This window comes from Marmota monax, unplaced genomic scaffold (assembly GCF_021218885.2).
Source record: "Marmota monax isolate L192 unplaced genomic scaffold, Marmota_monax_Labrador192_F-V1.1 WCK01_AAM20220418_F8-fsc00072, whole genome shotgun sequence".
Taxonomy (NCBI): domain Eukaryota; kingdom Metazoa; phylum Chordata; class Mammalia; order Rodentia; family Sciuridae; genus Marmota; species Marmota monax.
In genome coordinates this window covers 2,114,705-2,128,320 of record NW_026692356.1, presented here as the reverse complement: position 1 = coordinate 2,128,320, position 13,616 = coordinate 2,114,705, and the positions used below count along the sequence as shown (strand labels likewise).

General features: G+C 35.7%; 1 protein-coding gene across 1 annotated transcript in view; it reads right to left on the bottom strand.

Annotated features, from left to right (window-relative positions):
• Myo3a (myosin IIIA) overlaps positions 1-13,616 on the bottom strand; it is a 203,283-nt gene that overhangs the window by 51,863 nt on the left and 137,804 nt on the right. The window contains exons 19-23 of the mRNA XM_046442267.2: positions 13,436-13,589; positions 10,063-10,151; positions 7,939-8,068; positions 3,374-3,453; positions 2,895-2,972 (exon numbers count right to left, since the gene is read on the bottom strand). Coding sequence (XP_046298223.1) covers positions 2,895-2,972; positions 3,374-3,453; positions 7,939-8,068; positions 10,063-10,151; positions 13,436-13,589 — 531 coding nt within the window. The remainder of the gene's footprint in view (positions 1-2,894; positions 2,973-3,373; positions 3,454-7,938; positions 8,069-10,062; positions 10,152-13,435; positions 13,590-13,616) is intronic.

The following is a 13,616-nucleotide window of genomic DNA, read 5'->3' as shown; positions in this document are numbered from 1 at the left end:
AATTAGTAGGTGAAATTATTTTTGATACAGTTTATATGGAATTACATGCTCTCAAACAAACTTGACAAATTACAATACTTAGATACATAATCTGGTTATTCCAGCTAATATGCTAATTTCTTTGTACAATTCTCTCTGTACAGAAAATATAAAAATATAAAATATTAAAAAATAAAAATAAAAAAACCCAGAAAAGATAGACACTTTAATCCCTGTCAAAATTCTCTTCTATCTTAAAATAAGGACAGAGAAGTTAAAGTAGTTTAATGTTTAGGGCATAGTATAAAAATTAGCACACTGATAATTATTTAAAAGTTCTACTCAGCACCTGCTTGTTTATTTTCTTATTTCTTTTATATTTTTACTAATATAAATATTAAAGTTGTGCTACACACCAATACCTTATTAAAACAGTCAATCTCTGGACACCTAAGAATAACATATTATTTAGATTTTGCTAAAAGCATAATCTTAGCAAACTAGTATCTCAAGGACCGGGACCATAATTGATTGGCAAGCTGATGTAAACACAGATAACTGTTGATCACTAGATCTCTTTTAGTATTGGAAATATAAAAGCCCATAGTCACAAAGCTAGTGCAAAGCAAACACTGAAATTGAACAGCTGACAAGCATTGAATTTGTATGCCTCCCTCTTGGGCACTGAGACTCAGATGTGATCTTTCCAAACAGCTGGGTCTCCCTTTCATTATATTTATCTGTGAGTCATCATTCCTTTAGTCACACAAACATCTGCCAGGTGCTGGTGATCCAAAGGTGGTACATGTCTATTGTCTTTCTGAGCAGGAGCTTTTTTGCAATTTAAGCACTAGTTTTTTATAGGGACTAAGGCATAGTGTTACACTATGTTCATTCTTGTTTGCAGAATGAAAAATAGCTTTAAAAACACATTACATGCTGTGTGGAATTATCTTCCATAGTTTTCCACACTGGCCTGAAAATTAAAATAACTTCATGAACTAATCTGGCTTAAACATACAGTGTTTGATGCCAACAACAGAGGTAATGATAATGGTCTAGATAACTTACTTAATGGAAAGAAAATAATCTGGCCATAACACTTCCAGTGATTTACCTGTGCTGCCTTCCTGATGTAAAGAGAAGGTATCAGCAGTCAGTAAAGATGTTAAGCATATAAGTGTCCCAGGCATCACTGAAGGATGATTAAACAAACACACGCTGTCTGCTATGGGCTTAGGGCTTGAAGAAGATTCGCAAAAGTATTCAGACAGTTTATAAAGTATTTCATGATTCTCTTAGAGAACTGGATATATTCACTGAAACTTGTAGACTTAATATGATTTCCTCTATCTCCCCCACCACATTAAGTCATATTAATAATTCCCAAGTTTTTGGTGGCGTTATCTTTATTTTCATTGGCTGGCAAATCTGATTTTATCAGAAGTGCTAAAAAAATAACCAGAACTGAAAAAAAAAAAAATAAGGGCAGGTTATTGTGGGTTCTCTAAAGCACAGAGAAAATAAAAGTGCTTCTTGTTTTTCCTTCTCCCATATTGCCCCAAGGAAGGAAGTTCACTTTGGTCCTGTGCTTAGCAACTCCTCTGGCAGATCACTGTGTCTCTCAGATGACTGTTGTCCTTGTCCCTTCCTTACACTGGGTTCTGTTTACCTGCTGAGAGTGTCAGGTATGTGCATGAAGGACTGGAGATGGATGCTCAACTTTGCCCCCATCCTAAGATAATTCATGAGGGGAAGGATAACTGGTACCATAGCATCGGTTTTCATAAGTGGAAATGCACTGGGTTCCTTTGGAAAATTTTAATCAAGGTATAGACTTCCATTGAGATTGTCATGACATACTGTATCTTTACAGACAAAATATTAAAGTAAATCAAGCCAAAGTTATTTTTTTAATGATAATATTTATTAGAAACATTTTTTGGGGGGGGTAGTAGGCAGTGAATCCGGGGTGCTCACTCACTGAGCCACATCCTCAGCCCTTTTTTGTATTTTATTTAGAGAACGGGTCTACACTGGGTTACTTAGGGCCTTGCTAATTTGCTGAGGCTTGCTTTGAACTTGAGATCCACCTGCCTCAGCCTCCCAAGCCATGGGGATTACAGGCATGCACGCCTGGCAAGTCATGAGTTTTTTTTTTTTTTTTTAAGAGAGAGAATTTTTTTAATATTTATTTTTCAGTTTTCGGTGGACACAACATCTTTATGTGGTGCTGAGGATCGAACCTAGCACCCCGTGCATGCCAGGCGAGCGTGTTACTGCTTGAGCCATATCCCCAGCCCACAAGTCATGAGTTTTTGATGATACATTTTAACATATCCTGTATCCAACATATCCTGTAGTAAATGGAATACAATAAACATTCTCTACTTGCTCAAAGAACTCTAGATATTTGTTACCAGTTTTTGATCTGTAACTCATATAGAATAATACCTACATTATGGTTTGGCTATGAGGTGCAGTCCCCAAAAGCTCCTCTGTTAATGAGAGAGGTGAAATGAGTAGACTGTTAAGAGCTGCTACCTAATCAGTCCATCCTAGTTTGAATGGACTAAATGGGTGGTAACTGCAGGTGTGGGTGGGCACGGCTGGAGGAAGTGAGTCCCAGGGGGCATGCCCTGGAAAGGTACATATTCTCTGGGGTCCCCTCCCCTTCTCTCTTCTTCCTGGCTTCCATGTCCTGAGCTGCTTAGCTCTGCTACCTTCTTCTGTCATGATGTCTGGCCTTATCTCAGGCCTAAAGCAATGAAGTTGACCCACCGTGGACTGAACCTCTGAAGCTGATAGCCCAAAATAAACTTTTCCTCCCTAAGTTGGCAATTTGGTCATAGCAATGAAAATCTGACTAACACAACCCCGAAGTACAACACACTGCAATTTAATAAATAGCTTACTCGAAAATATGATGCAACTGTTTGTGTTTTCATGTTGGTTGTTTCACAGGCATGAGGTGTAGCTTCTCCAGTTTCACCCTAAGAAGATTAAGAAAGGCAGTGAGGTTTCAGTACCACATGGCATTTTCCTTGCAAGTTATCTTAGTCTATGTATTTAAATACATAAAACCACAAAATGTTGACATTCATACTTTAAGGTAATTGTCTTGTTAATTGCACTGGCATTTTGATTAGTCTTGTGTACAATGTGAATATTATTGACCCTAGTTGATGCAAACATTTTTAGAGAGTCTCAATATAACATTTAAAATTACCTATAAAAAGAGAGTTAGGAATGTACCAGAAATACAAGATTATTTTAGCCATTAGTTGTAAAAAGCAAAACTAAGGAAAAACTGTTTGTTTTTAGGAGCTCCCAACTATTGCCAAAGGTTAGATTCTAGAATCACTATTAAGAAAAACAAAATGCATTTCCTTACCTTTGTCAGGTTAACTGATTTTTCTGAAGTCCTCATTTTATAGTTTATTATATTTTTAGTTTTAGAGAGTGGCAGGTTACCTGTGGGAATGTAGATAAAATAAAATTTACCTTTTAGAATCCTTAATGGCTAAATCCTAAATGATTTTTCCCATTTAGTTAAAATTAGCATGCTGGTCCTGTAATATTTAGATTCAGATGCTTGGTTAACTCTTTATTGAGAAAAGGACAAAATAGTGTTATATGAAAATCTATAACAAATCTTATATTCAAGAAAAAAAATATAAGAAAACCACCAAAACCCTCCAACTTGGAAAATAGAAGAAGTAGAGGTATTGGATTTCTTTTTCAATTGCAAGAACACATGAGGGGCTTATGAGGAAGGGAGCAAGTTGCTTCTTGTGTGTGTGTGTGTGTGTGTGTGTGTGTGTGTTAAGCGGCATCTGAGATTTTCTTTAATTCGGGTCAAGCTCTACAAAAAGCCTTAAAAATAATATGGGTCATTAATTCAATGAGGTGATATGAGTAAATCAAGTATAGTTGATGGCTCCTCATGCTAGAGGCTATACAAATGTACATAATCCAAAGCAGTGAAAATACTATGGTGTAGTAAAAGATTATGGTTTGGGCAACCAGAAAGACCTGGCTGTGACTCCCAGCTGTAGTACTTAAATTGTGTTGACACTGGGTCATTTACTCAGTCTCTGATCTGTAATTTGAATTGATGCAATGGGAATAATGATGACTACAGAATTTTGATGAAACGTGATGATTTGGTACACGGTGGGTCCCTGGGAATGCAGCTCAATTCACTGCTCTCCCATCCCCACCTCAAGCACAATAAACCAAACCAAGACCCAATGCAAGAGTTTATATTCCCAACAGTAATGTTTAAAACATCACCAGAATTCAGCATCACTTCAGAAAAATTATGTCTCTTCTTACTCCTTTTAAGTACTAGAGACAGTGTTTTTTTTTTTTTTTTAATCTTTTCTATTTATAGTTGCAAAGAGTTGTCCCTGAGATTATGGTGCAGGATGGAACCCTGCCTGAGATGCGCTGGCAGTGCCTCTGATCTGCTTTCTTACTGTTCCCTCATTATGATAGGGAAAGGGCTCAGATGGGTGAGTGATTGACTTTTTCTTCTGGATTGAAACTGCACTCTGCTCTGCCCACTTTCCAGATGGGAAACATTCTTTTTAAAATTTACTTTTACTTTTTTTTTTCAGACAGGAAACTGAACTGATTATAGCAAGGTGGACAAAGATGGTGACATTATCTTCAGATAATTTTCCTTATTGCCCTTTTCTGGACAGAGAGTGGGTAATCAGAGAAAGTTTTAGGAAAAAACTCTTAGTGGGGAAAAAATTACTGCAGACTTGGAGATTTCTTAGAAACATGATAAATATACAAGTTCTAGGATTACATTAATTATCCTAGAACAACTACTTAATAGATACAACTACTTAATATTAACCAAATTATTTGAATTATAAATTTATCTGAAAATTAAAAGACTAGAGAGAATTTGGTAAAGGATTAGTATCCTCCCTTTAAATTTATATATTAGTCATCAACTTATTTAACAACAAAATAAATGAAAAGTCTTTTAGAAATTCATCTATACAAAAATAACAGGTGCTACAATTAGCTTATATCTCAATTTCAGAAAATATATCTGCTTTGCTTTTATAGTTTATCTGATGAACAAAACTGTGATAAGCCCAACAATCGATGTAAGCATCAAGTGCAATATCTCTCATGAACACAGATGCAAAACTTCTTAATGAAATGTTAACAAATTGAATCTAATGATATAAAAAAGTTCAGTCCATAATTAGCATGTGAGGTTTTCCCAGGAATGGTTCAAATTCAGTGTCATTCACCTTATTAACATATTGAAAGAAAATAATGACCTCTTCGGTAGATGCAGAAAAAGCATTTTGATAAAATCCAACAAACATGCCTGATAAAAACTCAGCAAATTAGGAATAGAAAGTAACTTTCTTCCCATGATAAAAAGCATCTACAAAAAATCCATAGCTCGGGCTGGGGATGTGGCTCAAGCGGTAGCTCTCTCGCCTGGCATGCGTGCGGCCCGGGTTTGATCCTCAGCACCACATACAAAGATGCTGTGTCCACGGAAAACTAAAAAATAAATATTAAAAAATTCTCTCTCTCTCTCAAAAAAAAAAATCCATAGCTAACATCATACTTAATAGTGAATGACTAAGATCAGGAAAAAAGGCAAGAACACTTACTCTCACTAGTTGTGATCCTAGTCGTGCAACTAAGGAAGAAGAAGGGATAAGAAGTGAACATAACAAAAGAAAGGGTGACAGTCTTTGTAGATGACATGGTTGTCTATGTAGAAAATCGGATGGATTATTTGTTTTTTGGTATCAAGTTTTTTGAGTTCTTTGTATATCTTGGAGATTAATGCTCTGAGGTGCGGGTAGTAAAGATTTTCTCCCATTCTGTGGTTCTCTGTTCGTGTTCTTGATGTCTCCTTTGCTGTGAAGAAGCTTTTTAGTTTGATACCATCCCATTTAGTGATTCTTTTTTTTTTTTGACATAAACATTTCTTTCGTTTATTAAAACCTGAATTAATCATATCTCAACTAATAAACAGAATCTCCTAAAACTCTTTCTCTTGTACTTATCCACTTTAATAGCAACAAAACATTTGGCTAGAATGTTTTAAAATAGAAGTTGCCCATTTTTTTATTCTTTTAAATATTCTTTTTAGTTGTAGAAGAACACAATACTTTATTTTGTTTATTTATTTTTATGTGGTGTTGAGGATTGAACCCAATGCCTCACCCATGGGAGGCAAGTGCTCTACTGCTGAGCCACAACTCCAGCCCCACCCCATTTATATTTTTTAGAAGTTCCTTTTTTTATTAGTTGTTCAAAACATTACAAAATTCTTGACATATCATATTTCATACATTTGATTCAAGCGGATTATGAACTCCCATTTTTACCCTATATACATAATGCAGATTCACATCGGTTACACATCCACTTTTTTACCTACTGCCATACTAGTGTATGTTGTATTCTGCTGCCTTTCCTAACCTCTACTATCCCCCCTCCCCTCCCCTTCCCTCCCCTCCCATCCCCTCCCTTCCCGTCTTCTCTCCCTACCCCATCTACTGTAATTCATTTAGTGATTCTTAATTTTATTTCTTGTGCTTTAGGATTTTATTGAGGAAGTCCATTCGTGAGCCAACATGATGGAGAATTGGGCCTACTTTTTCTTCTAGTAGGCCCAGGGTCTCTGGTCTAATGCCAAGGTCCTTGAACTACTTTGAGTTGAATTTTGTGCATGGTGAGACACAGGGTTCAATTTCACTCTATTATATATGGATTTCCAGTTTTCCCAATACCATTTGTTGAAGAGGCTATCTTTTCTCCAATGTATGTTTATGGCACCTTTGTTTAGTATGAGATAGTTACTGTATTGATGTAGTTATATCTCTGTGACTTCTATTCTATTCCATTGGTCTTCATTTCTATTTTTGTGCTAATACCATGCTGTTTTTGATACTATAGCTCTGTAGTATAATTTAAGGCCTGGTATTGGGATGCCTGCCTCCTGCATTAGCTTTCTCAATATGTCTTACTTTAGCTATTCCATATTATATATATATATATATATATATATATATATATATATATATGCTCTAGATTATGATATCCAACCTATTTAATGTACTTGTATCAATGTTGCTGAAATATTTGCAGAACTGAAAACTTAAGACTTAATGGGTTAATCATGGTGATACTTGCATGGGTGTTTATATATGTAAGAACTCTTCCTATTTTACCAGCTAAGCATTTCTGTTATACCTCAGTAAAACTATAAAAAATGCAGAAAATAATTTCAAACTCCACAAAGAAAAGCAACCCAAACTATATTTTTTTTTTCCCGTGTAAACACAAATGTAAGGATGTGTATGACTGGATGGAAGAAAGTCATGTGAAGGTCTCATCAGTAAGAAGGTTCATTTGACTTGAAGAATCTCCAGGAACCATATGAAAACTGCCCTCTCCTGAAAATGGCAGGTAAATCTGAACTATTTTGAGGAGAGTAAACTTTTCTTGTAAGCAGACAGAATGCCACTGTATTTTCTGGTAAGTGCCTCAAACTTTTCTTTACTAAAAACCTAGCTTCTTTATATTTGTATTCATGTTTTCCTCAGAGGATTTAGGGCAGAAGATTTTAATAGATAAATATTTAGTGAGTTTGAAAAAAAGCTACTGTATTTCACCACAGAATCACTGCCACCTCATTCACAAGTTTTCCATGAATTCAAATCTTGCACCAAAGACAGTTTAGTAGCAAATGATGTTTAAGTAATAACAGCATGATTAAAAAAAAAGTTCACATAATTGTTGCACCCTACTTTTTGCAAAAAAAAAAAAAAAATTGCGATGATTATGAGGTAAAATATGGTAACATACAAAATTGAGGATTAAAGTCTCAAAAATCACAGAGACTAAAAAAACTATTTGATGGATTCTTGAGGAGCCCTCTCAATTAAATGAGACTGCTCTTACCTGTTTTTGTGAGAGGGTGGTGAACTAGTTGCCGAATTACACTGTTTTCTGATGACCTCAAAAGTAGCACAATATCAGTTGGCAGAGTGTCTCTATTTTTAGCTAAGAACCCACTTGCACTATAGAGGACCTGTGGATAAAGGATGTTATTGCAATTATCACAATCAGTGTCACCGTCATTGTCATCACCATCAGTAAATATTTAAGGAGCTTACTCTGTTCTGAGCAGCAGGGATGCAAAGATTATAAAGGTAATCCCCTTACAATTTTGTTGAAAAACAACCCTCACCAGGTTTACAGTGGATCTAAGAGAAAAGCTTGGGCTCACTGATTTTATGTGAGTTGAAATGACCAAAGAGGTTTGTTCCTCCCATTATACTGGGAGTTTGGTGCATTTCTTTTCTCTGGAGGGATGGGCAGCATAAAGAAAGCACACAGGCACTCCTGTTTATGGTAATTGATTCACCTGTATTGAATCAGTGGCCATGATAGATTTTTATCTTAGTGGGAGCGAAATCTAAACACACTGTGGCGTTTGTGCTCCTGGCACTTCTCAATAATGTTAAGACTTTCAAAAGGGGAATGGATGGATTTCAACAATTTCTGAAGGCTAATTCACTATGGTGGTTGTTATGAACTGAATTATGTCCCTCCATAATTCATATCTCGGCATGGGTACAGAGAAAAGGTCCTGTGAGGACACAGTGAGGTGGCATCTGTCTGCAGGCCAGGGAGAGGCCTCATCAGATGCTAACCTGCTAGGAGCACCCTGATCTTGAGCTTGCAGTCTCCAGAACAGTAAGACAATAAATTTCTGTTGTTTCAGCCTCTCAGCCTGTGGTATTCTTGAATGCAGCCTGAACAGAATAATAGAGTGGTTAAAATATACTGGACAAAATGGTCATAGGCAATTCTTGATGGATGCTCATTTTTAAAAAGAGGTTTTATTTAGAAAATCATATGCTGAAAAACCATGAGAGGTTATAATTGTATACAAACAGAGATATGATAAATTGTGGTATAAAGGTATATTAAGAATTGTATGCAAAAAAAAATGAGAGAGCTCATGTATAATGGCATAATTTGGCGTGAACATACTTTATATACAGAGTTACGAAAAATTATGCTGTGAATGGATAATTTTGAATGTAGTGCACTCCACTATTGTCATGTATGTAAGAAATAAATTTTATATATATATATATATATATATATATATATATAAAATTGTGATGGTTCAAGATTAAACGTTTTTAACAACAAAAGTCTGTGGAATGTTGACTAATGTGGAAATTACTAAATAGACTAGAATGGTAGTAGTTTTATGTTATTTAACTTTTCTAATGCATCTCTCACTTTATACATTATTTCTTGATTTGATTATCTTCTCAGTCCCCCAATATGTATGACATAATTATCATGGCCCATTATCTTCACATAAGGGGTGAGGCATCTCTGGGTATAGGACCACACATCCGAACCTTGCTCTGGTGTGTGAACAAGTCTCTATCAATGCATAAACAACGTCTCTTCCTCCAACTGCAAAACAGTTCATTAACCAACTCTGGGCTATCTCAGCTATCTAGCATATCTCCAATCCTGCACCTTCTCTTATTTAGAGGGAGGAAAGACAACAGCTGTAGTGGGGAGAGAAACATATAAAATCCCAAAAGGGCAGTTTCCATGAAAGGTCCTCAACTTTCATTAAAAAAAAAACAATAATAAATAAAAAGGAGGGGGAAGGTAACCATTGCCAGCTAATCACCCACAGCAGATATTAAGACCAGGAAGATAGACTCAAAGAATTGGCTCTTTTTTTCCCTCACCTTCCTAATAAAAATTCCTCTACGAAAACTATGATATCAGAGAAGTTTTTTTGTTTGTTTGTTTTTGTTTTTGTTTTTCCCTTCAGTGGTAGTGGCCATGAATGGCTGGCAAAGTGGCAAAGATCAGGACAGATTATAGGAAGCAGGAGAGCAGCATTAGGGACAGACAGGGGCAGAAACAGATAGCCACTTCATCATAACCACATGCCAATATTTGGAGCCATAATTTTCATGTCCATTCTTATTATTTGATAAAAGGCTAAAGATAAACTCAGTCATAATTCTTAAGTATCTTTACCTTTCCTGCATAATGGTGAATTCCAAAACTAAGTTCCATTCTTTTGGGTCTCCAGAAGTACTGTGATTTCAGGTTACCCTCAAATTTTTCTGTAGAAAAAGAATTGAACTCCAATGTCAAGCATGTAGAAAATCCTCAAAGAATACTGATAGTCAGAATCATTTATTTCATCACAATGTGCAGTGAACAAAGAAGATTTTATGTAGCTAATTTGTGCAGATTTAGAATATAATTGCAAGTACTAAAGCAAAACTTATGATTTAGGGCAGTTTTTAAACTTTAGCACACAAATCAGAGTCACCTTGAAGGTCTGTTGAAATACAGGCTGCTGGCCCAATCCTCAGAGTTCCTGACCCAGTAGGTCTGGGGAGGGAGCCAAGAAAGAATGCACATTTCTACTAAGCTCCCAGGTGCTGCTGATGTTCCTGGTTTGGGGACTACTTTTTGAGAACCGCTGGTTCAGAGGAAGGGAACTACATGAGACTGGCCAAAGAGGTTTGTGAAAAAGAGTTTCATGTCAAACCAAGAACATAAAACATCAGTGGTTTGGCCATCCTTTCTATTTGAGGAGCTATAGGTTGCTGATTATGTAAGAAACACAATAGGACCATAAAGGCAGTTTAATTTCTATAACTTCTTTTAATGCATTCAGAGAACTTTCCATTACATGTTTTAGAAGGAATTTTTTTTTAATTTAGTGTAGTGTAGTTATACCTAATAGGCTCATTTTGACATATTCAAAACACATATAACATAGTTTTTTCCATTGCAATCCCCAGTACTATCCTCTTCCCTCTCTCCTCCCTCCCCTGATCCCCTTCCTCTACCCCATTGGTCTTCCTTCTATTTATTTATGTTTTAATTGTTGTGTTATAATTATATTTAAAATTGGAATGCATTGTGATATATTCATCCATGCACATAACACAATTTGGTCAACTTTATTCTCCAGTTCTCCTTCGGCCTCTCCTACTCCCCTCCCCTCTTCCCTCCTTCCACCTCCCACCCCACTTCTGCTCTATTGCTATCCCTTGTATTTTCATGAGAGTCCCCCCGCCCTTTTTTAAAAAATTCCCTTTTTCTCTCCAGCTATATGAGAGAAAATATTTAACCCCTAATTTTCTGAGTTTGGCTTATTTCACTTAGCAAGATGTTCTGCAGTTCCATCCACTTACCAGCAAATGACACAATTTCATGCTTCTTTATAGCTGAGCAGAGTAGAATTCCATTTAGTATATGTACCACATTTTCTTAATCCATTTGCTTGTTGATAGACACCTAGGCTTTTTCCATTAACTTGGCTATTGTGAATTGTGCTGCTATAAACATTGGTATGAAAGTATCACAATGGTATGCTGATTTTAGTTCTTTTAAATAAATACCAAGTAGTGGAAATATTGGGTCATATGCTGATTCCATTCCTAGTTTTTTGAGGAATCCCCATACTGCTTTCCAAGGTGGTTGTACTAAACTTTTGTACTAAACCAAGAACAATGTCCCCCCACATCCTTGCCAGCAATTACCACTATTTGTATTCTTGATGATTGGCATTCTGACTGGGGTAAGATGAAATTTCAATGTAGTTTTGATTTACATCTCTATGATCGCTATGGATATTGATATTGTTTCATATATTTACTGATTATCTGTATTTTGTTTTTTAAAAATGTCCCTCTGGATCTTTCACCCATTTATTGAGTGGGTGATTAGATTTTTCGGTTTTAGGGTTTTTTTTTTTTTTTGGTGATTTTTCCGGTTCTTTGTATACTCTGGTTATCAATGCTCTGTTGGAAGACTAGCTGGCAAAGATTTTCTCCTACAGAGTTCTCTCTTCCTACTCTTAATGGTTTCCTTTGCTATACTGAAACCTTTTAATTTAATTCTATTCTACTTATTGATTCCTGGTTTTATTTCTTGAGCTTTGGGAGTCTTATTAAGGAAGTCAGTGCTTGCATGAATGTGTTAGTGTGTTGCCTTGCTATTTTCTTCTAGCAGTTTCACTGTTTCTGGTCTAATTCCTAAGTTTTTGATCCACTTTGAGCTGATTTTAGTTCAGGGTGAGAAGCAGGGATCTAGTTTCATTCTAATACACATGGCTATCAATTTTTCCTAGCACCATTTGTTAAAGAGGGTATCTTTTCTCCAATGTATGTTTTGGGCACCTTTGTCAAGGATCAGATAACTGTATTTATGTGGATTTGTCTCTGCGTCTTCTAGTCTACTCCACTGGTCTTCAGGTCTGTTTTTATGCCAGTACCATGCTGGTTTTGTGACTATAGCTCTGTCATAGAATTTGAGATCAGGTATTGTGATGCCTCCCATCTCATCTTGTTGCTCAGGATTGCTTTGGCAATTTTGGGTTTTTATTTTTTCTTTTATATAAATTTAGAACTGTTTATTTCCAGTTCTATTAAGAAGGTCATTGGTATTTTGATAGGGACTGCATTGAATTTGTAGACTGCTTTTGGTAATATGGCCAAAAGCATATGATATTAATAGAAGGAACATTTTGACATCAAGTGACTGCTATGAGCCCATTTCCTCACAACTTTGGGGTTATTTTTCTTCCCATCTAGTATTATCCAATTAGAGGAGAGAACATGCCAATCAGGGGGTCATGAGGAAACAACATCATGGACTTAATTGTAAGAAACAGGCTCTGCGTATCACCAAAAGTAAATAATAAAAAATATGAATCTTTATTTTTTGCAAGTATCTATTATACATAATAAATGTTTCTTACCATCAGGGAATATGGTGTTCCACATTTTAAAAATGATTTTTTTAGTTACCTGAAAACTCTAAAGTATTTTCTTTTTTGAACTTAAGTGAGACCTTTCCATTTTAACTATTTTGGATGATCATATTAAGTATATTGTATGCATCTCTGCCTTCTCAAACAGAAAAAAATGAATACATTAAATCTTCCTTTGATGACTCAGGATTATTATCATAAGCATTTATTAATGTACTGTAACTTAGAGGTTATTAAGGAATTTAAGGCTATTTGTCTCTATTAAATAAATGGCTGGAACATCACAGATAAATTTGTTTCCTGCTTGGTAGCTATCTTTTCAAATTCTAGAATTGTCTTTCTGCTCTGCCCACCAATTTCTAATTTTGGGATAGATGATTTCTAACCTTAGATTCTGTGATTGGGACCCTACCATGAAGTACAGAGAAATCCAATATCTATCAATGTATTATAAACATTCACTGGTCCAGATATTAGATTCAAATTTTCTTCTTTAAAGCCAGCTAGGCAGGCTTTGTGACAGCACCTTTCTCCCATATAATTTAAAATCATTTAAAAAATCGTTCAGTATTACATAACTATATTCATAGCATATATCATATATTCATTGAAACTCACCTATAAGGGTCTGGTCAGTGGCCTTGGGAAATCTACTTTCTTCATCAAGTAGGGAAAGTAAACCCATTGGCTTCTGCAGAAACATGTCTAAGAGGGGCCGGTTATCTTCATATTCAATAACTCTAGCATCAACATCTTCATTTAGGTATTCATTCTATTATAGGTGATGATATAAACAGAA